Source organism: Hyla sarda, chromosome 1 (genome assembly GCF_029499605.1).
Source record: "Hyla sarda isolate aHylSar1 chromosome 1, aHylSar1.hap1, whole genome shotgun sequence".
In the NCBI taxonomy this organism is placed as follows: domain Eukaryota; kingdom Metazoa; phylum Chordata; class Amphibia; order Anura; family Hylidae; genus Hyla; species Hyla sarda.
The window spans coordinates 208,247,967-208,274,598 of record NC_079189.1 but is presented as its reverse complement, the minus strand read 5'-3'; the positions used below and the strand labels follow the sequence as shown (position 1 = coordinate 208,274,598).

Here is a 26,632-nt window from a genome sequence, read left to right as displayed (position 1 = left end):
TATAGTAAATGTACTAACCTGGGCTTCAGTTTATTTCAGAGATTTAGAGATAATTTATTCTAAACTGTAATATTAAACATTAAGATATGCCCTTTTTTCTGTCTTATGATTTATTAACAGGGTACTCTGGAGGAAAACATTTTTCAAATCAATTGGTGATCGAAGATAATTTACAAATCTGTATACCTTTCTATTTAAAAACCTTTACTTATTTTACTTATCAGCTGCTGTAGGTTCCAGAGGAAGCTGTATAGTTCCTCTCAGTCTGACCACAGTGCTCTCTGTTGACACCTCTGTCCGTGTCAGAAACTGTCCAAAACAAGCTGACATTTGCTATAGGGACAGTCCTTGACAGACAGAGGTGTCAGCAGAGAACACTGTGGTCAGATTGTAAATAACTACGTAACTTCCTCTGGAGCATACAGTAGTTAAGTGCTGGAAGGATTAAGATTTGTAAATAGATGTAATTACAAATCTGTATTTCTGACACCAGGTGATTTAAAATGTTTAATTTTTTCTTAAAAAGAACCCCTCTAAGCTGACCATACACATGTAATAGGCGTCAGTCGAACCTACCAATTTAAGCTGGACCAGCCTGCCATATAATGTGTGGCCTCCCAACTGATGGCAGATGCCAGGGGAGAGAAAAATTGGGCATGTTGGATTTTAAGAAGCATATGCTTTAATCCTCAAGGAGATAAGCCCCAGGCAAAGAAGTTGAGCAGAGGCTTACCCTCTCCCTATTGAAAGCAGTTGCACGCTCAACTGAGCGTGCACATGCACAGGTGGTTTGGGAAGTATATCTGTCGACTGAACACTTGCAAACTTATGTGTGTGGCCAACTTTAAATTATAGAACATTTACTAATGTTATAGCAAATGCATATCTTTATTCTACCTACATGCAACAAAGAATATATGAAGCAATATACCACCAATGCGTTATACGGTAGCCCTAGCTTAAATGCAAAGTATATTGTAAGTTACGTTCTGCCCTTAAAAAGCACAGAGGCGTAAAATAGACAAGTAATGTACATTTGTAAAATATATGACATTCAAGAGAGGAAATAACTGATACACATATTAGAAAGCAGTCCTCAAAGTAATAGTCACCACTAAACTATTTACAGTAAAGTTTGAAGGTTGCACCTTCAAAGGACCAGTGTTTAAAAATGGCTAAGGTAGAATTATTATTTAAGTTAGAGGTGAAGCTTTGATGTCCTGAGCTCAGGAACTATAGTTATACCTGGCCATCTCACCTAACCACCAATATTTATATATCTCCATTGAGGTCCAACTAACACAGTCATGTTTTACTGTGCAATTACAACAATGCCAATTTGTTATTATGATGGTTGGATATTGCACCAGATTGTGCTGTTTGGACCCTTTTTAACAGCTTAGCTGATTGATGTAAGATTTCTAACTAGGCACAAACACTTTGGCACAAAGGCCCAGATTTTTCTGAGACAAAAATGTGGCTGACCAATCATAGCTCATTTTGAGAAACAAAAGCTGAGCTGCAATTGGTTGCTATCTGTCTGAGACAAAAATGTGTCTGATTTTTGCCTATAACAGGTAAAATGACATTTCTAAAACTGCAATGTGAAAACCTGACCTATAAGTCTACTCCACAGGCCAGCATTCGGAACATTTAGTTCCAAACTCTGTGTGTGCGCTGCGGGGGTTGGCCACACCCCCACATTACATCAGGCCCCCTTCCATAGACTTGCATTGAGGGGCATGGCCAATCCCCACAGCGTTAGGAACTAAATGTTACGAGCGCTGGCCAGTGGAGTACCCCTTAAGGCAAACAGAGCCAATTTCTGCACTTGGGCTAACAGTATCAATCTGATAAAATGACAAAGGCTAACATGGTTATTCTCAGATATAACTGTTGTATGGTTAGAAGGACCAAATTTTGCTACACATCGTCTTACAAGACACAGAAGCCAGGCATGCACTCCACATGCTATTCAATGCCCTATATTAATGTGATCAGGGCCAACTGAATCCTGTAAGGAGTCCAAATTTGTCCAATAAAATGATCACATTTACAAAATGGCACATAGTAAAAAAGAAAATTCTCTCTTCGGCATCAAGTAAGCTTACAACGGGAAAACATAACACACAATATTCTACAGCATTTTATGCAACAATACCAAAGTATTAAGCAAACAAAAATCATGAAGTAAATTAAAAGTTAACAAACAATCATGCATATATCAACTGGGGGAGATTTACTAATAAAAATATACCAACAAGTGTGCACAGGGCATGCCTTAAAGTGTACCTGTCATTAGCAAAAACTTTTCATATAATGCAGACAATATATGTATACCTGTAATGTACACTGGTTAAAAAATGTGTATGTTTGTGGTTGAAAAAATTCAATCCCTGAAGCTATTGTCTGTGTGTCTCCATGCAGAGACCAAATACAGGAAGTGAGGGCAGGGCTCTGTGCAGGCTCCTGGCTTGTCAATCCTCCTGCAGTGTGAGCTGGGAGCGTGTTAGAGAGCCTCAATGCACAGAGCTCTGCTTGTCCTTAGTGCACAGAGCCCTGCTTGTCCTCAGTGCACAGAGCCCTTCTTGTCCTCAGTGCACAGAGCCCTTCTTGTCCTCAGTGCACAGGGCCCTGTTTGTCCTCACTGCACAGGGCCCTGTTTGTCCTCAGTGCACAGAGACCTGCTTGTTCTCAGTGTACAGAGCCCTGCTTGTCCTCACTGCACAGAGCCCTGCTTGTCCTCACTGCACAGAGCCCTGCTTGTCCTCACTGCACAGAGCCCTGCTTGTCCTCACTGCACAGGGCCCTGCTTGTCCTCAGTGCACAGAGCTCTGTGTACAGAGCCCTGCTTGTCCTCACTGCACAGAGCCCTGCTTGCCCTCAGTGCACAGAGCCCTGCTTGCCCTCAGTGCACAGAGCCCTGCTTGCCCTCAGTGCACAGAGCCCTGCTTGCCCTCACTGCACAGAGCCCTGCTTGTCCTCACTGCACAGAGCCCTGCTTGTCCTCACTGCACAGAGCCCTGCTTGTCCTCACTGCACAGAGCCCTGCTTGTCCTCAGTGCACAGAGCCCTGCTTGTCCTCAGTGCACAGAGCCCTGCTTGTCCTCAGTGCACAGAGCCCTGCTTGTCCTCAGTGCACAGAGCCCTGCTTGTCCTCAGTGCACAGAGCCCTGCTTGTCCTCAGTGCACAGAGCCCTGCTTGTCCTCAGTGCACAGAGCCCTGCTTGTCCTCAGTGCACAGAGCCCTGCTTGTCCTCACTGCACAGAGCCCTGCTTGTCCTCACTGCACAGAGCCCTGCTTGTCCTCACTGCACAGAGCCCTGCTTGTCCTCACTGCACAGAGCCCTGCTTGTCCTCACTGCACAGAGCCCTGCTTGTCCTCACTGCACAGAGCCCTGCTTGTCCTCACTGCACAGAGCCCTGCTTGTCCTCACTGCACAGAGCCCTGCTTGTCCTCACTGCACAGAGCCCTGCTTGTCCTCACTGCACAGAGCCCTGCTTGTCCTCACTGCACAGAGCCCTGCTTGTCCTCACTGCACAGAGCCCTGCTTGTCCTCACTGCACAGAGCCCTGCTTGTCCTCACTGCACAGAGCCCTGCTTGTCCTCAGTGCACAGAGCCCACACTTCCTGTATTTGGACTCCTCACAGAGACACACAGGCAATAGCTGCAAGGACTAAAATATACAAATTTTTTAGCCAATGTAGATAATAATGCAACATTATTAATAAATCTCCTATAACATATGGATAAGGACATCATGGAGTCACAGACATTTTAAAATCAGACATTTAAAAATCCGACAGACTATTTAAAAATCTTAATCCTTCCAGCACTTATCAGCTGCTGTATGCTCTAGAGGAAGTTTGTTTCTTTTTAAATTTCTTTCCTGTCTGACCACAGTGCTCTTTGCTGACACCTCTGTCTTTCTCAGGAACTGTCAAGAGCAGGAGAGGTTTGCTATGGGGATTTGCTCCTGCTCTTGACAGTTCCTGAGAAAGACAGAGGTGTCAGCAGAGAGCACTGTGGTCAGATAGAAAATAAATTTAAAAAGAAAAGAACTTCCTCTAGAGCATACAGCAGCTGATAAATACTGGAAGAGTTACGATTTTTAAATATAAGTAATTTACAAATCTGTTTAACTTTCTGGCACCAGTTGATTTAAAAAAAAAATGTTTTTCACTGCAGTACCCCTTTAACTTGAACCCACATCCATAAAAGACTGTTTACAGTAACCTCAGCTACAAGCAAGCAACAACAGCCTAATGCTACAAATCTGTGCTTGGCACTTAAAATGGCAGTAAAACAAATGTAGTCATGCTTCTAGGACCTACATTAATATACATTAGGGGCAGTACAGAGAGTTCACCAGCAGCTGAACAGCTATGCTATAGAGAATAGATTGCTGTTCAATGATCATGATTAAAACTCCCATACACCTCAATTCTCTTTCGGCTGATCCTGCCATTTTTGTGGGATCTGCTGTTGACCTTATGTATAGTAAGAGCAGCCAAATATTTTCACAGGCGAGAGGATTGGCTTTATTTCCCTATATACACTCTAGAGGTGTCTAGTAGCTTAAATTTAATGTGGACAAAGCTTAACATTCACTGTGAGAATTAGGGGTAATATATGGCAATTAAGATTACTATCTGGGGTAGGTATCTGGGTGTAAAGGGGAACTATCAGAAAAATCTTATTAAATGGCCACTTTCACTTTAAACTTTTGACATTTTTCTACAGCATAAAGTTTATTAAAGTTTTAATTTGTCGGGGTCTAAGTGTTCAGACTGTAACCATTAGCTAGAACTAGCTGGGAGAAATGCATGCTAAGAAAGACAATCGTACAATGTAAGTTTATGGCAGGCATAGGCAACCTTTGGCACTGCAAATATTTTCAACTTCATCTCCCATGATGCTCTTACAGCCAAAATGGTGATGGAGTTTGAAACATCTGCAGTGCCGAACCGAAGGTTGCCTATGCCCTTTCTATGGGATTGTCTTGGTCAGCTTTTCTCCCTGCTCGTTCTAACAATTGGTCGGGCTCTGAACATTCAGACCCCAGCCAATCAAAACTTTTGACAAGTCTCTAGGACATTTAAAGTGACACGTATACTTTAAAACACCCTTTAGTGTTTAGTTGATTGTCTATCAGCATAGATGTTTTTAAAGTAAAATGCCCAATGCCTTCAAGTTGCATCACAGATGAAAAGTCCACCTTTGATTTTAGTTTCAGACCCATACAGACTTCTCCCATTTTTTACATTTTTTATTCAAGATATTCCTTCATGTATATATTAGTTTGATTCTATATATGGAAATCAGGGGACGTGTTGGCACTACAATTTCTGTAGTGTAGGCTTATGCTAGCCGTACTCATTCAATAGATGTCAGCCTATGCCTCCATTTATATGATCACTTGGTTCAGCCAAAGATTCATGTGATTGGAATAGAGATTTAAAACAGAAAGTTTTGCCATCATTTATCTGTCTATAGGGCTGTAGGACAGCTTAGGACTTTTCCTCATTGTGTTGCATTGCATATTGTCAAGCTATGAAATCTAGGCTGTATCAAAGTATGTATCTTTGAGTTAGCCAGTATAAAAAGAAAACTCATCTACATTTCTTTTGAGTGGCCAACACAGAAAAAAAATGTCTGTAAGGTAAAGAACTGATAGATTTTTTCTGGTAGTTCTCCTTAAAAAAATACAATAGAAATATTAAATAATGTTGTAAACAAATAATAATCCGGTAACTATTTCAAACGTGTTAACAGTTAAAATCCAGTGAAGCCCACTTTCCCATGGGAGCAAGAACAGTTTAAAATGAATGCTTTGGACAAGGAAATTAATGAAGGATGTCAGCAGCTACATAAATAAGACATGCAAACAGAGAAGCTCAACTTACAATGACGGGTATAGTGTTTGCACGATAGAGGATCTGCTTAAACAGTCTGTATCGATCATAGAGAGGTTTCATCACATGTCTCTCACCCTTCGTTACCTGTAAAATTAAAACACAATAGCAAGGTTAACAGGAGTATAACTGAGGCTTCCAACTAGTTGATGCTTTAGTCCATAGCTATAGACAGTAATAAGAAGAGAGAAGATGATCTGTAGCCTTCTCCTGGATCTTCACAACCAGAACCTTGGCACACTTTGCCTATGAATAGTAATATGTGCTTGTTAAGCTCTTGAAATTTCCTTACTTCGTAGTACATCCTGTAATTTGACACAATACACCATGTGCCATTTGTAACTTTAATTTACTGCATTACTTTAGCTAAAACAGTTATGAAGCACATACAATACAAAGGTCAATAGGAATACAGCTCTGCTGCACATGCAACTCAAGGTTAGAAATACATATGTAACCTAAGGATAATAATGGTTTTGGTAGCTGTGAAAGTGTATTATATTAAGGTCTATACAACATTCATTTAAATCCTAAAGGGGTTTTCTAGTCACAACATAATAATGGCCTTTCCTCCGGATCAGTGGGATGTGGACACTCCGAACTCCTGCTGGCCAGCTGTTTGCCTGATCTGCAATGCTAACATATACACAGTGAACAGAATGGGAAGCCAACAGTTCAGTTTATTGAGTAGTAGCCATGCTGAGCTATAGACTCATTTTTTGACAAGAAAACCCCTTTAAAGGAACATTTACAAAATCTTTGCTTGTGCCACTGTGAAAATAAATGGCAGTATGATATGTAAATACTGCTAAAAGGGACATATACACATAGCACTCTTCCCTTGTGCACATCTCTTGCTCTTGCCATGTGTGTTCAAAGGAAATCCACTTTTAAACAGGACATCCAGTGGCTAAAAATCAGCAAATTATGTTGTACCAAAAACTACTGCCCTCAAAGGCAATCCAGGATCTGATAATCTACTAAACACAATTACCTCAGAGTGCAATGCCTGGGGTACAGATATCCCTATATTGATGAATTACCTAAAAGTTTACTGTTACTGTACTATTATAAAATGAAATTACATGTCATACACGCCCAGCCTCTAATGTCAGCAGGTAGACAAACCACTTTCAGTATCTAAATATAGTGGGAGATCCGTATTAAGTACCACATGAAAAGGCATATAAAGACATGCTCTAAAAACATCAATATGTGCCCCCTCTACATGTTTCGCTGAATCATCACCGTCCTCAGGAGGTATATGGCAACACAGCTGATCCACGTGGAAGGCCCAGGTATTCATAGACTATAGGTCCTATGTCACAACTAAGCGCCAAATTACATGTCCAATTGACAAGCAATTAACAGACTACCAATCATGTTCTACGTCTCTTACACATCACAGGTATGCACCTATACCAACATCCTAAACAAGGTGTATAATTATCTATATAGTCCACGTCACATAGTTGCATAATCGCTGTGCATCTGACTAAAATCCCGCAATACCCGCTATTCTCTCGCATGCGCGGGTACTTAGAAAAATAATTGTGTGGGGTAATTGTGTTTAGCAAATTATGTTCTTTGTCAGGTTCAGGAAGATAATGGTTCAACCATGTGAAGCAAAACAGATATGTATAGCCTTCACAATATCCATTAACATAGAAGATACACAGTACAAAATCTACGTTCACTGGGCAGATACAATTTCTAGCTCATTTCAATAACTGGTCAACATTTAGGCCAGTCCCCACCAAAAATTTACAGGCTATATGGCTAGTAACACGTACGTGCATAAAATTCAATAAAGTCTCCTGCAGATTCTTTTAATTCTTTAGAATGCACAAGCTTTTGGGTTCTAAATTAATAGGCTTACAATACTTTGCTCTCTTCTGGCCTCCTGGTTTTTTAGCTCAACTAGATTTAATAATAAATGAAAAAAAAAAAAACACTCAGTACTTTTCCACATAAAAACTGTGCCAAAACATGGGAAAGAACAAAGCTATTTTAATTAAAGTTTTGGCATGAGTTGATTGAATTCCTTTACCTGCTTGCTTAAAAAGTAATTGTCATTAGACAATACTACATTAACTAAGGTCATTTATAAGGCAACCATAAAGAGTTAAAATCGGAATTTGATGTTGCAAGAAAAGTTTACTTTTGTAGCTCTTCTGTAAAAGATGTGAGGATCAGGCAATACAAGAAGAAACCATGTAAGGCTGGGTTCACACTACGTTTTCTCTCATACGGGAGCGCATATGGCAGGGGGAGCAAAAAGCTCGCGCTCCCGTATGTCACCGTGTGCGCTCCCGTATGTCATTCATTTCAATGAGCCGGCCGGAGTGAAACGTTCGGTCTGGTCGGCTCATTTTTGCGCCGTATGCGCTTTTACAACCGGAACTAAAACCGTGGTTGACCACAGTTTTAGGTCCGGTTGTAAAAGCGCATACGGCGCAAAAATGAGCCGACCGGACCGAACGTTTCACTCCGGTCGGCTCATTGAAATGAATGACATACGGGAGCGCATACGGTGACATACGGGAGCGCGAGGTTTTAGCTCCCTCCTGCCGTATGCGCTCCCGTATGGGAGAAAACGTAGTGTGAACCCAGCCTAATTCTACTGTTCTATCCGAAACAGCATTGTTACATAAGGATCTGGTAAAACGAAAGGTGAACCGTCATGGATTGGCAGGTATCTTCTTTTGAAGCACCACCTGGTCCCGTCCCCCCGCCCTACAGAAGGAGAGTGGAAGTGACATTGAGAACTTCTTCAAGTTCCCAAATCCTTACCACACGGCAGATGTGGCCATTTGCAAGAAGCAGTACCCATTAACTTGTAACTGAAGCTAAATTTAGAGTTGAATAAAAAGAAAATAATTTGTGGATTTCACACTGCAGCCTAGGCTGTTGAAGCTTTTATCAAGAAATACCATTTATATAATTACAATATAGTCAGGATAGAGTCTGGTGATGCTAATGTAGCTGGCTGTGAAAATAAAGTGTTCTTTTAACGAAAACACAGTCTAGCACTAATGAAAGATAGCGAAGCATCTTGAAATCATACTGAACATTTTTCTGATTATATGAATTGCAAGAGTATATATTTTATACGTTAGATACTCAGATTAGTACCTTTGGCAATGTAAAAATAAGCTATGCTGGATGGGTTATTCAATATACAAATGGAAAGTATTCTTGTAATCTAATTTACAGCTTAAAATTTCTCTTTTCAAAGAACTGTACATGACTGGTCCAAAGAACACATTTCTTTGCAATTATGTTATCCTAAGTTGAAGAAAACAACCAATTTATAATAATGGTAACAGTGTGGCACTATGATTTGTGCATTCCAGCTATGTAGCCTTACTTTCACTCAGTTAAAATAGAGATGAAGAATAAAGAAAGCCTTTATAATATAGGTAATACTGAGATGAATGCTTACCGGTCTGCCATGAATACTTTCATAGTAAAGCAAAGCTTTTTGCAGTGATACTTTTTCTGCTGCGATCTGATCTCTGGTCATATCCTATAGAGAGGAACATATGGGTATATTATAATGTAGCGCCAATGTCTATGCAAAAATTAACTGGTGCTATTGTTCAACCTCAAAAGAAAAGGCTCAACCACACTGAATTACAAAAATAATACAAATTTTATTTATAATATACATAAAACCAGATAAAAAGCACATAGAGAGGAAAAAGTAGCACTAGGACTGAATTCACAGAAAAGTAGGTGATGACAACAGCAAGTAAACACTGAATAAAAATATAAATCAGAATACTGTGCCAGGAAATATATACACTGCTGAGTGAAATAGGATATACCAATCAGATGAACTGGATATATTATGACAAATAAATAAAGAGACACAAATAAGAAGTATGCTGTTAAGTACACAGTACCTGCTGCAAAAAAGAATGCGTACGTTAGAAAGCCGGGAAACACATACAGGTACCTGCCTTATACTCTGCTTGATGTCATGCACCCACACATCCCAATGTCTCTTTCAAACTAGGGTTTTGTCAGGCCCCGTCCATCTATGCCCCCTGACGAAGCCCTAGTGCGAAACATACATTGGGGTACAAGGGTGCTTAGCATCAGGCAGAGTATATGGCAGATACCTAAATGTGTTTTCCTGCTTTCTAATCTATCTATTATTTTTTGCAGATACTGTGTACTTTATTGCATACTTTCTATTTGTGTTTCTTTCCTTTATTTCTTTTTAGGGTTGTATATTTGTATTGCCCAGCTGGCAGTTTTGTTCATTGCAGTTTTATTTGGAGTAATATAAGCTATTGTTGTCATTGAGTTTAGGGAATTCTCAACTAACTGGAAACAAAAAAGTTTAAGCAAAAGAAAAAAAACAACAACAGTAGGACACACAAATCCACAGTGCTTATCTACGTGGTGTATTGCTGTAAAGAATAGATAATTACACTACAGTCATAGGATTCTATGTAGGGGGGGGGGGGGGGGGTGTTAATAAATTCTACATTGCTATGTAAATGACTGAACATTGCAGTTTACTTAGAATCCATAAACGACAAAAGTGTGGGGGTATTTTTTCTCCAGAGGTTTACAATCCATGTATATAATTTTTTTTTACCTTAACATCTTCTGGCCGATCGACCTCAGATCTTTTATCCTGTAGCTTCTTTTGAATGGTTTCCATGGTGGCTTCAATAGAGGGTTTAGCTACTTTTTCTGCCTCCTTTCGGTCTTCCTCCCTCTCGAGCTGAGACCCAAAACTTTTTGGAAGTGTATTACTCCTCTGTCGCATTTGAGGAACTAAATCTTCCTCAGAAATCTTTATTTTTGACTCTAAATAATATAAGATCATTTACATTTAATCAAAACACAAACAGTAGATAGATAGTACAGCCGATCAAAGCAGAAACCACTCTACAGGATTGTAACAGTGAAAATATAAGTGTAGCACATAACACAGTGATTACATTTCCTATAACAATTATTGATTAAACCACCTAGTCTGAACAGCATGCTTATTGCTGTAAAGATACTTAAGATTTACATACCAATCTATAACATTGGTAAGCTTCATTTCCTAATTACCTTTAAGCTGCTTCCGGAATTTGGTCAGCTCATTCATCCATTTCAGAACCTCAGGATTTGTAGCCTTGTCTCTATGGGACGGCTAGATGGGGGGAAAAAAAAACTATGAGGTTTGTATGTAAAAAAGAAAAAAACATTTTTTTTTTACAAGCCGTTACAATGTATTTGACAGCATTAAAAGTATTATCCCACAAAATGACAAAAAAAAAAAAACCTAACACTATCCATATGAAAACAGCCACTCTCCAGTGTCATTTTCACACATTTTGGTCAATTTCTTTGCATCTCTGCACATCTCTGGTTTTCTCACTTTCTATGGAAGGAGGCATGAGTGCATTGCAATCTGGCCCTAGGTAACTCTACCACAATTCAATATCTCCCTCTACTGAACTGCATAAAAAGCAGGCCCTCAAATAAGCTGGAAAAATCTTACTAATTAACAGTTTTATGAGATCTCATTTACATGAATTCACTTCTACGCTGTCCAACAATTCATCCTTCATATTTTTAGTCATATAGTTCTGTATGCACTGTATATGTAAAGAAAAAGGAAAGGGAACTGACATCAATGTAAATATATCTCCTATCAGTAACAGATTTTTCAAATCAATTGAAATATCCATTTTCATACATTCTAATGAAATACACACAATATTTTCTGTTGGATAATCATTTTTAGTTATTAACATATACTACAGTCAATTAAAAATTGCTGGAAAAACTCTCACTCTGTATTTACGATCTTCCTCAAACTTCTCCTCAAACTTGCGGATCTTCTTTTTCAGGCTTTGGATCTTGCGTGTGATCTGAGCTGGTGTTAGATCTTCATCTCTGTCCTCCTCATGTGAACCCAATGAGGAGCTCCGTCTCCTGCTAATAGAGCCAACAAAAGATTACCAGACACATACAGGTTTAACCTTAGGAGCATGGTTTGACCTAGTAAAACTCAGGTCAGTCTAGAAACAGATAAACAGGACAACCAAAAAAAAAAAAAAAAAAAACAACAACCTGTAATGTATTAGTCTACTGTAATAAACAATCAAATAGTCAAAATAGTCATTAACACAGTATATATATATATATATATATATATATATATATATATATATATATATATATAAATAAAGAAAGAATAAAGGTAAAAGTGATACCTCATAAATGAATGTGAATTAGGAGGAGAAGGGGGCACTTCTGTGTCATCCAGGTATTGCTGACTATGTCCGTATGCATAAAAACGAGGAGATAACATAGGGTCACTGTCTGTTTCAAGAAGGTGACGGATGAGACGGCCTGCTTGAGGAGACAGACGTGCTTCATCAGAGTCTGCACCATCACGATCCCATGATGCCAGGACTGGAGCTGGTTCTGTAAATATCATAGAACAACCATTAAAATGGGAAATAACCAAATTAAACTAGATGCATCTACTAAAATGCAAACAGAACACATGGTTAAAGATTTAAAAAAATCTGTGTGAGATGGTGATTATCTCTTGAGGAGGAATTCTGTTCTACTAAACTGGTTTGAAAAATAAAAATGTACTTAAAGGGGAACTCCAGTACTCCACAAAATAGGGAATAAGTGTCTGATCATGTGGGGTCCGACAGCTTGGGCTAGAATATGGTTAGGGGATAAGCTGTAAAGTACAGGAATTGGCCTTTAAAGGGGTACTCCGGTGAAAATATTTTTTCTTTTAAATCAACTGGTGGCAGAAAGTTAAACATATTTGTAAATTACTTCTATTAAAAAATCTTAATCCTTCCAGTACTTATTAGCTGCTGAATGCTACAGAGGAAATTACTTTCTTTTTGGAACACTGATGACATCACGAGCACAGTGCTTTCTGCTGCCATCTCTGTCCATTTTAGCAACCATGCATAGCAGATGTATGCAAAGGGCAGCATGGTGGCTCAGTGGTTAGCACTGCTGCCTTGCAGTGCTGGGGACTTGGGTTCAAATCCCACTAAGGACAACAATAAATAAAGCGTTATTATTATAATAATAACGTCAGCAGAGAGAACTGTGTTCGTGATGTCATCAGAGAGCATTCCAAAAAGAAAAGAATTTCCTCTGTAGTATTCAGCAGCTAATAAGTACAGGAAGGATTAAGATTTTTTAATAGAAGTAATTTACAAATCAGTTTAACTTTCTGCCACCAGTTGATTTAAAAGAAAAGATGCTTTCACCGGAGTACCCCTTTAAGAGGTAACAATAAAAAAAAAAAAAAAGTATCTATATATATATATATATATATATCTCATGGACAACGCCGAAGGTTGTATTTAATTAGTGGTAAATTCACATTTGACAGCACAATGGTACAGCAGGATAAATCAAATAAGATGCAGAAATATTATGTGTGTGGGAAGCACAAGTCTTTCACAATTGTAATTTCTAGGGTGTAGATATTAAGGTATTGGATTAAAGCAGCTAAAGTACTTTTATTAAAAGCCCAAGACAAGTCCTTTAATTAACATATCAACATAACAAACGGAAAATAAACTTTCCTGTCTTCCAAATTACTTGACCCAGATGCATGAGAAGTTTCCACCTTGACTAATCTGATTTGCGTGCTACTGCTTAGTATGGCTGGATTAAACTGGGGCTTTGATCATGCATGCTCTAATAAACAGGCAGCACTGCTAAATGACGAAAAGTGTTTTCATTACCTTTACATTAGCAACTTTTATTAATATTCTTACTATACCTAGATAACTAGCACTTCATATTCAATGCCTTGTCAAGCTGAATCGCATGGCAAGAGGGAAATTATTCACTTATCGGTGCTCAATCTGTGCATTACATTCCCTGTCTGGTTTTCCTCATGAAACAAGATACACAACTCTATCCAAATGACAGGAAAAGTGTGACAGCTAACACATGCTGTGGGATGGCTTATGACTCTCCAGAATTCACATCCAATGATATTTCATTGTAGTATCAGGAGTGCGCCTTAAAAGGGTTTTTTGTGATTGAAAGAAAAAGAAAAAAAGCTTGCATACTTACCTCCCTTGTCAATGTCCCGTTCTACTATTTCTAAAAATGTTTTGTGCTCATGTGAACTGCCTGCACAGCCCATTGATTGACTAAGCTGGAATGAAACCTCATTGGAAGGAGGAAAAAGAGGACAACAGCTGAGATCGGAAGTTTTGACAGCGGTAGCAGCAAGAAGGTAATGTGGGCTTTTATTTTTGTAATGCACAGGAAAGCATATTTCAAGGTAATACTGCATACGTGCCTGGAAAATCCATTTAAAAATACCCCTGAAGGTGTATTATATGGGTTATTTCATGTGCTATTCTGACTTCATGCCTGGGGTATGAGCAGTTGTTCCAACCACCAGCATTGAAACACATATAGGACGAGGAGCTTTGTAAAATAAGTAGTATGTAGATAAATGCTGAGAAGCAACTAGACCAAAATACAAAATTGTGGATGTGTATCCAAGTCTATTTTTTCTACCTGGATTCACATTGTGTATTCTATCCCCTCTTTTTTTGTTTTTTCCACTTGGCCTGCACTCCGCCCCACCCCCTCAGCCCAACCCTATATAAGTAGCAGGTAGCTACACAAGGCCCTTTCATTTTCTAGCAGCCTTCCAGTCTGACTGGGAGCACATGGTAAGTGATCTTTTACACCTTGTTCACACTGGTGTGGTGCTGTGCGGCGTCCGTTGCTGCCACGATGCAGTGTCTGTGGGTGGGTGTGGCCCGGAGACTGGTTTGAGTGGCATTGGGGCCGCTCTGCCAGTGGGTCGTTCCCCCTATGGGCACTGGTGTTGTGGCGGTGGTGGACGTCACCCAGTGCTACGCCATTTTATGCTAGGGACATTAGGGACCCACTCTTAATAGGTGGCCTTGACGTGGCGAGTGGGCTTGTACCTTTTGATCAAAATGTATACTAACAACCTGTTAGTTTTTGAAATGATGCTGAGAAGCAAGTAGATCAAAATACAAAATTGTAGATGTGCGGCCATGTCTGTTTTTTCTACCTGGATTCACAGTATGTATATAAAACAGCCCTAGGGTAGGTCACTAAAAAAAGAAAGGGGTTTGGAACATAACTTTTAATATGTATCAGCTGCTGTTTCAGCAACACCCCTATAAATCTACCGTATTTAGTCCTTCCTGCTGATAAAAGCAGAGAACAATGTAACATTTGCCTACTATACAGAGCCAGGACTTTGTTCAGAAGTTTAATACACTACTAATACATATAATTAGAGAACAACGAGATATAGACCGTGTAATCCTGCTCAGATTTAAAAATTCCACATCCAGCACATCATAGTTTAAAGTTTCTCAAAATGGAACGGAGGGAGATATGCAAGTCACTAGCTTTATGTGAATAAAAATACAAGGTAAGAAGTGCTGCTGACCAAATATTCCAACATACAAGTATGGAAGTTGTTAGAAGGAATTGAGAACTGCCAGAAGTGAAAATGTCTTCCTGACAGAGGTTTTCTTAAGTGATGGCATATCAACCTAATAAAAAATAAAAAAAATTGTATACTAGCCCCTGCCATTGTGCTAGCAACCATGGTGTAAAACAGCAATGTTAAGACACACAGCATCGCATATAAACCCCCAGCTGCGTTTTTTTTTTTTTTTTTTGTTTAAAGATAACTTATACTGATTTTGTCTATATCTCATTCAGACTAAAGTAAAAACCTCTGTGAGAAGACCACCCAACATTGAAAATGCCTATGCCTAATGAACGGTGGACTAAAAAATAAAATCTGGTCTGCATAAACAGGCCATATTCTCAAATAAATGGTCTTTTGGACAGGTTTCCCTGGATTTGGATTTTTGTAGCTTTTTTTTTTTTCTATCTTACTGTAATAAAGTCATACAAAAGAAAACTTTAAACGGGTGTGCCAGCTTTTCTGTTCAAAAGTAGGGCCTGTTGTTGTACACCCACATAAGATCAATTACATTCTGTCAGCCTCAGCCACTTAATGAGAAAAAGACGACTGTGCGACTGTTGTGCCATCTGCACAAATATGCTAAGTAGGATGACAAGGACGCAGCCACAGGCATGGGGATGACATGGAAAAAACCACAAACTCACATGCACCAGAAATAAGAGGGAACTGGTGAACTGGCATGTGCCAACTAGGGATCATAGAATATTATTTTGATAATGTAGAGAAAATGCATTATCCATTCCTACCCATTGCCAACAGTACACTAAATAGTATACCCTGTACATTTTTCCTGACTAGAGATAACACACTTTTCAGTATGCTTTTGCTAAGGATTAAATTATTTCATTTGGATCCGAGGCACAAAAAAGTGAAGGCGTTATTTGCAATACGAAAAATGTGTGTCGCCCAAGAGTATTTATTTGCCATGGTAACCTTCAGCACTGGTGACTGAGAAAACAATTGGAAATAAAGCGGAAATCTTCCAAGCCTAAAGAGATTAGCATAACTGTAGTAAAACTTTATTGGATTGAGTGGACATGTATTCGTGCACGGACTGTCATCACATTGCACACAAATGATTTGCAGGGGCCAGCCTGTGTATGGTAAAGGACAGCAGTTGGTGTTCTTCATCTTGTAATAAGAGAGCACATCAGATGCTCTTTTTATAAAGAAAAACAATAAATGCATAACAGCAGATGTCTAGCAACCCTCTGTTCTCTGTATGCATTACATTTACACTGTATTATATTTTCTATATCTCAGTAGGCCTCTTGCTAAGAAAGTTCAGCACAAAATCCCAACTGAAGCCATGGGAAAGATGTGGAAACAGCTAGTGAAGTAACAGCAACAAAACGATGCCATCATTCTTTTGTCATTTCATCTGAATTTATTTACTAGAATTTTATATCTTGCACACACAGTCTTGGGTAAAGGGAAACAGCAGAGTAGATTAGCCCAATGTGTAGGGCATACTAAATCCAATTTTTTACATTTAAAATCAGACTTTTTGGAAGTATGCCTAAATGATTTTAAAAAAAAGTAATTGGTTAAGTATATGAGATTTCTTGTTGTACCATTAATACATGTGTATTTCAGGTTTCCTATTATCTGCCTTGTATCCCAGAAGATGAAGATACTCCTGTATACTGTAACCACAGTTATCTTACTAACCAGAGGATACTGTATCTTTATATAAAAAACAAAACATGATTACCCAGTTAACCCCTTGCAACCTTCTCCTACTCTCCTGCCGCTGTTCGTTGAGACTTTCTTCCAAATGCTTGCTTTATACATCTGTTACGTTACATTGTTAGCATAAGTGTTTGGAGGCAACAGATATACTGTACCTGACTCTTACTTATATATACCAGACCTGCACCATTCAAAGATGAGATTTCTGACCTTGTTTACAAGTGAAACCTCTAGAAATAGTGATGCAGATTCCAGCACCATAATGTGTGTGGGTGAAATCTGGTGACAACTCATGATGAGCAGGTGTGAAACAATCCTTGTAAAACTAGGTGTCTGATGCGTCCACCTCTACAGTTTCAGAGCCTTATTCTGCAGCATTTCAAAGGTGACCGATGTTACCTTTGGTCGAGTATATAGAACTTATGTTAACTTACTGACTACATTTCACACTCACTCATTCTTCTTTTATTTTTTTATTTGTTCCAACATGGATAATCACTTTTATTCTGAAGATTTTTTCCCTCGAATAAGTTAATAACTGCACAGTACCACTCATTTTCAAATCAACTAGGAAAGTAAGTACTAAACTATATTACAAACCATATAATACTCATTTCTTGTATTCATACCCATCACGTCAACAATATATACATAGTGCTAAATTTACATATCGGATTTCAGATTTGTAGCACATATTACTGGGCTAGCATTATGAACTGAATTGCCAGGGTAAACTGATCTACAATAGATGGATATATTCATCTGCTTTACAGTAATTTACAATGTGCACGTAGGACATACTTGTTGACTTATAATCCATAAACCTTAAAATGAACTTGTTGGTACATACAGAAAATGAAAGAAAGTCACATCTTTCCTATACGTACAAGATATAACTAGCTTACCTTCCCAGTTGCTGTCATCACAAAGAGAGGTGAGGTCCAGGCGAGGTACCTCTGGGACAAAGCCCTCTTGACCAACATCAACCTCAAGGCTTCTTTGTGGTCGGATTTCTGAGTTATTCTGCTGCTCCTGAATCTTCATTTTTACAGTCTATAAAAAATAAATAAAATCCCCTCAGAAGAAAGCCTTTATTAATAGTAATGAGCAGCACATTACTTGCGGTGGCAAATTCCTGACAATGCACAGGAGGGGAGCACAACATCCACAGCTCAATCTTTTTGCCTGCACCATAGTGATTCCATGCTTTGTGACCCTTGCATGCTAATTGGTCAAATGATCTGTCTGAAGAATACAACGCCCCTCTGTGAGCCCTGAACTTTCCCTCCCAGCCGCCTCTTTCCTCAAACCATTTGCCTGTTTCGCAGCATCACTGTTATTTGCACAAATTCTCAGATTGGTCTTTGAGGAATTACCACTCCCTTTTGTTGACAGCAGCAATGACAAGACAAAAAAAAAAACACGTACAATAATATTCTTGCTGTTGCTAGGGCTGATGCAGCAACAAGCGCTTTGCTGGACTCCCTCAGGCAAGAAAAGCAAGCAGACGATGGAGCAAGGAAAAACAAGCCTAAGATTCTCCCACTGAAGGTGCTGCTAAGCAGGTTCTGCCAACTTCATCATGTTCTGGTGGCAATGACTGCTCCTGTCCTGTGAATATTTCCAAGCAGGGTTGTATGAGAAGGAGGGCACACTCTCATTCTATTTATAGGGAGCTTCGGGTATTGAGACTGCACTGAGCTTATGCAGCCAGCAGTGGAGTTTGGCAACTCAGCTGGAAACAATACAAGTGTTGGGCTGAAGCCAAAATTACACAAAGATTGTACACTGGATAGCACAAGAGAGAGGAGTGTCAGATCACTTGGAAAACCGCTGCCTCTCAAGGATACAGTACAGCTGAATTTAACCCACTGAACACCAGCACTTGTCCCAGCATGCCTGCTCTTGACATACATTCAGGAATGAGTATATCTACATATCATGTAAGGAACAATTACACTGAAAAGGTTTGTTTCCTTCCCCCCCAAAAAAATACTGTACTTTTATACTAAATTGCCATAACATCTGCTGTGGACTAATAAACAATGATTTTTGCAATAAACACTAAAGCATTTATGAGAACAAATAAAAGACTAACTTAGGGTGCATTCCCACCACGTTTGTGCCATACAGCCGCTGGTGGCCGTATTGCACAAACGTGGTGTGAATGCACCCTAAGACCGATTTCCTGTGAGGACACACCCATTTTGTCTGACGGGCAACACCAGAATATGATCATACATAACTTGTGCAATTGACATTTATTCCCATTTACTTCCAGTAAAGGCCAGAGCCTAATGTATTGCACAAGCATCAGAATCTTTCTGCCTCAAGGCTTAACCTGTGCAGCCACCAGTGCTTTAAGTGACATATTTGTCGCCAATTGAATGTTTACAAGCTCTCCCAGCAACAAGCTTACACAGCACGTAGGAACTGAAAGGAATTTCACATTCACTTGACCTTTTAAAACCACCTAATACGATTTTGGTGCCATTGTAGATATCTTTTGTATGCATTTTCAGTAAAATCTCCTTCCAGCCCCCCTCAATACGCTTTACTCCTGTCAGATTCACATTTTCAAGGAAACCCACACAATCTACTTTACAGACGATAAGTACGGAAAAACAGATGATCTCTACTAATACTTACAAAACAGTGTAACAAAAAAACACATTGCCACAGTCACTATGGAATCAAATAGATCTTAATCCCAAACAGGAAAGATTATGTTTAGAGAGTCTTCACACTAAAATGATGGATGTAATGCGGATGTGTATTTCTTCTCACTGCTTGTACAAGAAACACGTGTGGACTGTTAGGTGTGCCTCCGAGCCATGGAAAATGCTGTAAAGTGAAAACTCACAGGAGCATAGTGATAGAGAACATTGCTGTCAGACCTCTGCCTTGTTCTCAATAACAATGGTATAGGTTGTCACTAGCTGCAACAGCAGTAACTGGAATACCAGCAAACGGACGAGATCTCACACATATTCTGGCATTGGGATCTCAAAGTCATCTTAAAATCAAACATGAAATGTAAAGTATTATCTGGTGCCCTCCTTTTCCACATTTCTAATGTGGTTTCTCTGATCCCATGTCCCCTCCTCATTTAGGTAAGTGGACACCTGCTTCTCAAACATCTGTGCATAGTGCGGTTTGCTAGAGACATGAATGGCCATCCAAGTAATACACGGTAGGCTTGAGCCGGCCAAATTGGAAGCCATTAGCACAGAGAAGTTTTCCATTCTAGCTCAAAGAGGGGTGATATGTCCTTATAGGACATGCTGACAGTGGATGACTTAATAAGACATTCCTTTTTAAGGTTGGTCCTGTGGTCAGTCGTTTTTTAAAATAGATTCAAGCTGTTTTTTTTTATATATATATTCTTACGCCCCAGTTCCCGAGACATAGTGGTTTCTAAATGTTGTTGACTATTTGTACTTTGCAATGAATAGTCAGATGGACGGTAACTTTATTGCTAGGCTAAGGGTTTGTAAATATGAAGCTGAGAAACAGGACAAAGAAATATTAAAAGCAAAATTTTTTTGGACTCACCAAAGGTCACCTTTAACCTCTTCCCAGTCCATACCATACTGTTAGAGCATGGGTCAGGTGACTGAACATGACTCAGGACTCAAGGAAGCAGGCACCTGCACTATATCCGATGGGTACCAGCTGCTATCTGCAGCGAACACTTGCTGATAATGACCAACATAGGAGATCACTCTGATGATAGTCTTTTAACAGTTTAGATGCCACAATCAATAGCGGCAATTAAGAGGTTAAAGGGGTTATTTTTTTATATTTATTAACTGGCTCCAGAAAGTTTTGTAAATTACTTCTATAAAAAATCTTAATCCTTTCAGTACTTGCTGGAGTTGAGTTGTTCTTTTCTGTCTAAGTGCTCTCTGATGACACCTGTCTCGGTAACTGCCCAGAGTAGAAGCAAATCCCCATAGCAAACCTCTTCTACTCTGTGCAGTTCCTGAGACAAGCAGAGATGTCAGCAGAGAGCACTGTTGCCAGACAGAAAAGAACAACTCAACTTCAGCAGCTGATAATTATTGGAAGGATTAAGATTATTTAATAGAAGTAATTTACAAATCTGTTTAACTTTCTGGAGCCAGTTGACATATAAAAAAAAAAGTTTTTCCTGGAATACCCCTTTAAGTATTGACTGTTTGCAAAGTTGATCTTTAGTCTTAAAGTAGTGAGTAGTTCTTTAAATCCGCTCATGGAAAATCACAGAAAATCTGCAGAGGATTTTTGCTACCCACTGACTTCAATTCATCCTCAGCAAATCTGCAATAGTGGAAGAGGTGCATATTTTCTGCGTACCCTTTAAAGACAATGGCACTGATTTACTAAGAGTGGATTGTAGTTATCTTTGTAGGCTTTTTTTCCCCAACCGATAGTTTTCCACAGTATTAACAAATGTTTCCCTATGTTTTGTACTTTTCCCTACACTTTGCTTTTTTTTTTTTACACATGCTCTAAGCTGTCAGGTTTTCCTCAGCTCCTGACGGCCGCGACCCTTTTTCACGTTCTCTCGGTAAAATGGATAGTTGGTTGTTTTTTTTTCTTCAATTCTGGCGCACAACCCGAAAAAAACATGTTGCATTTACGATAGTAAATCAGGGCCAATAGGTAGTAAAAATGGAAATGGATTGTGTACATGTGAACATACTCTCAAAGTCTACAGACTTCGCCATGGCACTGAATCACACATAATAACCAACAATAGCGCTATGATCTGCAAAATCAAAACAGCATTGAAGGAACTAATGAAAGCTCAGAAATTATTTAAGACATCTCTTAAATTCTATATCGAATTTTATTTTTAAATCCCACTGTGCTGACAGGAATACTTCAGAGTAATGCTAACATCCATATGACACATATCCCACAAACACTGTCCAGATATAGGTGGAAGAAGAATAGCAATATTAACTTGTGTTGAGAGTTTTTACATGACAGCTTTCTTAAATATCTATTTACAATAGGTGGTGAGGTGAGATTTATACACGAAAAGGTGGCATAAGGTTTTGGCCAATTCACCTTATTGGTGTTCTTAAAGGGGTATTCCGGGGTTAACTAACTTAACTATCCTGCCCATAATGAATAATTATGCTAGTTTTACATTTACTTGCTATACCGCTCTGCCATGGATTGTCTTCTTTTTCTTCTTTATATGATCCCCCCCACGTCTAACGTTTCCGTTTAAGTATGGATGAAGTTTGTCTCACAATCCTTTGCGGCTCGAGGTGGCAGCTATAGCCAAGCCCCGATACCAGCTGTCGCCTCGAGCCTTGAACGTCATCAGGACCTGGAGGGACCATATAATGATGAAAAAGAAGACAATCCACGGCAGAGTGGTATAGCAAGTAAATTTAAAACTAGCATAATTATTCATAATGGGCAGGATAGTTAAAAGTTAGTTGACCCCGGAATACCCCTTTAAAGTATAAGTTCACTATATAGGTGCTGAACAGCATGGTTTTGTTAGAACTATCTTTAAAACAGTGTTTTAGAAAAATTGCAACACCAAAATAACAACCTAAAAAGTCAATGTACAAAAAAACAGCGGAGAAGATACATAAAGCTGGCTTATAGCAAGATTCTTTGTTGCCCATAGCAACCAATCACAGCTCAGCTTTTATTTTACCAGAGCAATACGTAAAATTAAGGCACCTTTAAAATATTTTACTTGACTGTATAAAATTCCAAGATCTTACCGGTGGAAGTCGCAGACTCTCTTTGTCCTGTTCATTTTCTTTGCTGCAGTAAGGGGGGAAAAAACATTATATTACCGAAAAGAAAACAGATGGGGAGATAAAGGATTCAGCTGCCTTTTTTTGGTGTACTTTGCATCAAAGTTGGTTGAAAAGTAGCACCCACCACATTTTAAATTTGGACTACACTCAAAGTGTGCTTTATTTGCACCTTGCATGGCCTGTGTGTGTAGTCCACACCTTATTTTTAAAGCTCATTTGTCACTTTTTTGATGCAAAAAGGTGTTACATTGTTTGTGGCATTAACAGAGCCAAATTAGCCCAGAGGCCCTGTGGCATGTGCATTTTTTTTATTTTGAATGTGCATAAATTCAAAGAACCTTTGTCAGTTTTCAAATGTAATGAAATAATTTAACCAATTAGCTATACCAATAAATTCACCTGTCTAATCTTATGCCCACCTTGCACCGCAAAAACACAGCTCTAACCCATTGGCATGGACTCCAAAAGATTTCTGAATGAGTCCTGTGGTATCTGACACCAGAACCTTAGCACCAGATTTTTTCTAAAGTGTACCCGTGGTTAGCAAAAACTTTTTAGATAATGTAGATAATACCATTATATGTATATTTGTAATATACATTGGTTAAAATGTGTATATTTTGGGGTGAAAAAATGCTTGCTTTGCAAGCTTTGCTTGTCCTCAGTGCACAGAGCTCTGCTTGTCCTCAGTGTACAGAGCCCTGCTTGTCCTCAGTGCACAGAGCCCTGCTTGCCCTCAGTGCACAGAGCCCTGCTTGCCCTCAGTGCACAGAGCCCTGCTTGTCCTCAGTGCACAGAGCCCTGCTTGTCCTCAGTGCACAGAGCCCTGCTTGTCCTCAGTGCACAGAGCCCTGCTTGTCCTCAGTGCACAGAGCCCTGCTTGTCCTCAGTGCACAGAGCCCTGCTTGTCCTCAGTGCACAGAGCCCTGCTTGTCCTCAGTGCACAGAGCCCTGCTTGTCCTCAGTGCACAAAGCCCTGCTAGTCCTCAGTGCACAGAGCCCCACTTGTCCTCAGCCCTGCTTGTCCACCCACACTTCCTGTATTTGGTCTCTGCACAGAGACACACAGGCAATATCTGCAGGGACATAAATATCCACATTATTTAACCAATGTATATCACAAATATACATGTCATGTTATTTTCTACATTTTATAAAATGTTTTTGCTAATGAGAGGTACACTAAGTCCTGTAAGTTGCAAAGAGGAGTTATTTTTTCCAGCACATTTAAAAGAGGCTAGTTTACATTGAGGTCCAGAATAGATTCAAAGTCAACACCATGAACACTCTGGGGTATTTCTCAACTGGCAAGCACCTGCAAAACTGTGTACACTGTGTTTTTATTTTGCGCATTCACTTGACCTAATTTTGTGCTATTTTAATGTTCTCTGCGCTGGCTTAGTCATTTTTCTTGTTGTGCGCTTCCAGGGAGCATTGTTAGCAGATGCACTGGTTGGTGCGCTGAATTTATCACTTGCGCAAAAATACATTTTAAGCCAAATTTACTCCAGCGACCAAGTAGGTGTTATAAGTATGTAAGTAACATAAACATAAATGGAGTTTCCAAGCAGAACAGTTCCCATGGCATCACAGTACCTCCAGTGGAGCATCCTGGTGCCATCTCTTTCCACAGGTTCAAGCACATGTTCCAGCCACCCAACATTATGATAAAGAAAGCATGAACCATTAGACCAGGTAAGCTTGTATTGCTCTGTCCTTCTATGCTCATGTGCCCAATGATGGAGAGGGGTCAGAATGGGCATTTTGACTGCTCATGCAATGTGTGTTCTAACATATTTCTATTATAGCCAGCATAATCTTTTTCAGCAATTTCTGTGGAATGAGACCAAACAAGCTAGCCTTCCTTCCCAACACACACATCAATAAACCTTGGGCACACATGACCCTTTAGCTGTTATTCCCTAGACCACATTAGGTATTTACTGACCAGCACACAAGACCTGCTGTTTGGAAGATGCTCTGACCCAGTTATCTAACTATCACAAATTGGAGCTTGTTAAACACATTCAGATTCTTATGCGCACCCATATTTTCTGTTTCTATTATGTAAAATTTAAGAACGACTGTTCACTTGCTGTCTAATATATCCCACTCCTTAAAGAGGCACTCATTGTTAAAAACGTTTCATATATTGCAGGACTCATTATATTATGACATTTCATAGTATACACCTGTTAAAAAAAATAATTATTTTCACCTGAAAATGTGGACCATATAGAATCAAAAATGGAGGAATTCTCCGGTTCACACAACTCATTAATAGACTCCCATAATGATCTAGAAGAGGAGGTGGCCTCTCTCAGAGCTAAGGTGGCGGATTTGGAGCATAGGAGTCGATGAAAAGGAGATAATTTTGTGCTCATCGTAAAATCTCTTTCTCGTAGCCTTCATTGGGGGACATCTTACTGATGGGTATATGCTCTTGCCACTAGGAGGCGCTGACACTAGGAAAAAAAGTTGGCTCCTCCCTGGCAGGATATACCTGCCCACCTGCATTGAGGTAATCAGTTTTTTCACAAAGCAGTAGGAGAAGCCAACAAAGAAATATTTCCAAAGGACCCTAGAAAGGAATCTCTGATAACAACCCAAGAACCGGAAAAAATAGTATGGAAAAAAATGAAGAAATGGGTGGGTGCGGTGTCCCCCAATGAAGGCTACGAGAAAAGATTTTACAGTGAGTACAAAAAATCTCCTTTTCTCGGTTGCTTCTTCATTGGGGGACACCTTATTGATGGGACGTACTAAAGCAGTCCCCTAGGGTGGGAAAAAACAAGCACCAGGGAAAAGGAATCAGTACCGAGACTGAACTCACGTGTCCACAAGGTCTGCGAACGAGCCCCCAGGTCGGAGACTCACTGGGCCCAGAAAAAGAACTCCCGGAAGACCTCCCGTCCAAGGAGATGGACTAGGACGCCAAGGAAGATCCATCCTCTGTATAGACCCAAGACACCCGGGTCATATAGAGAGACAAGAAACCCCAGGAGGATGAGAAAAAAGACCTGAACAGCCACAGAACCAAAAAACCCTGACCCAGGGGCCCGACATGAGCACCCACTAGGCGACAATAGCCATACTGGTGTAAGATGGATGACCTGAACGCCCTACAAGGCCCTCCGAGAAAATGGACTCAAAAGAACAAAAGAGCGGCAAACACCCTGAAAAGGGGGCATCCCGGAGAGACCGACAAGTACACTGGACACGTAGAGTCACCTGGAAGATGAACCCCTGAAGAGTAAGGTAAACAGATGCCCGCAAAAACTCTCCGGGCGACAAACTGCCATGTAAAAACATTAAGTGAAGGAGTGCAGAACAGAAAGACAGCCCAGACTAATGGGATCGTGGAGGAGTCTTGGCCGGATCCCTACACATGCCCCAGACCTGAAACATCACCAAGGTCCAAGGAACCGGAAGAGCTGCCTGAAAAGAAGGAACGCCACAACATCCTAGGACAGAGTCCAAGTCAAAGAGACCAACCAGTCATAGGCCCCAGTGGTCAGAGTGGACCAGAGCACTCCGATGAAACATCCCGCCAGAATGGGAAAGGAGGGAGAAACAAATGAGAACCCAGCTGGGATTCTCAGGGTCTGGGCACAAGAACGATGACTCCAGAAGACTTTGGTGTCAGTGCAGTACAACTGGCACAGGCAAAAGGGAAGGAAGAACACACCCTTCCAGGAAGATTGTACAAACTCCTCCAACAGATGAGAGAGCCAAGGCTGCATG

General features: G+C 39.9%; 1 protein-coding gene across 9 annotated transcripts in view; it reads right to left on the bottom strand.

Moving 5' to 3' along the window:
* Nucleotides 1-26,632, bottom strand: part of FAM13A (family with sequence similarity 13 member A) — a 238,916-nt gene that overhangs the window by 14,700 nt on the left and 197,584 nt on the right. For all 9 annotated transcript variants that reach the window (XM_056567629.1, XM_056567637.1, XM_056567645.1 and 6 more), the window contains 8 exons: nucleotides 22,850-22,892; nucleotides 18,020-18,167; nucleotides 12,148-12,361; nucleotides 11,725-11,869; nucleotides 10,997-11,078; nucleotides 10,530-10,744; nucleotides 9,363-9,446; nucleotides 5,909-6,004 (listed from right to left, as the gene is read on the bottom strand). In XM_056567629.1, coding sequence (XP_056423604.1) covers nucleotides 5,909-6,004; nucleotides 9,363-9,446; nucleotides 10,530-10,744; nucleotides 10,997-11,078; nucleotides 11,725-11,869; nucleotides 12,148-12,361; nucleotides 18,020-18,167; nucleotides 22,850-22,892 — 1,027 coding nt within the window. The remainder of the gene's footprint in view (nucleotides 1-5,908; nucleotides 6,005-9,362; nucleotides 9,447-10,529; nucleotides 10,745-10,996; nucleotides 11,079-11,724; nucleotides 11,870-12,147; nucleotides 12,362-18,019; nucleotides 18,168-22,849; nucleotides 22,893-26,632) is intronic.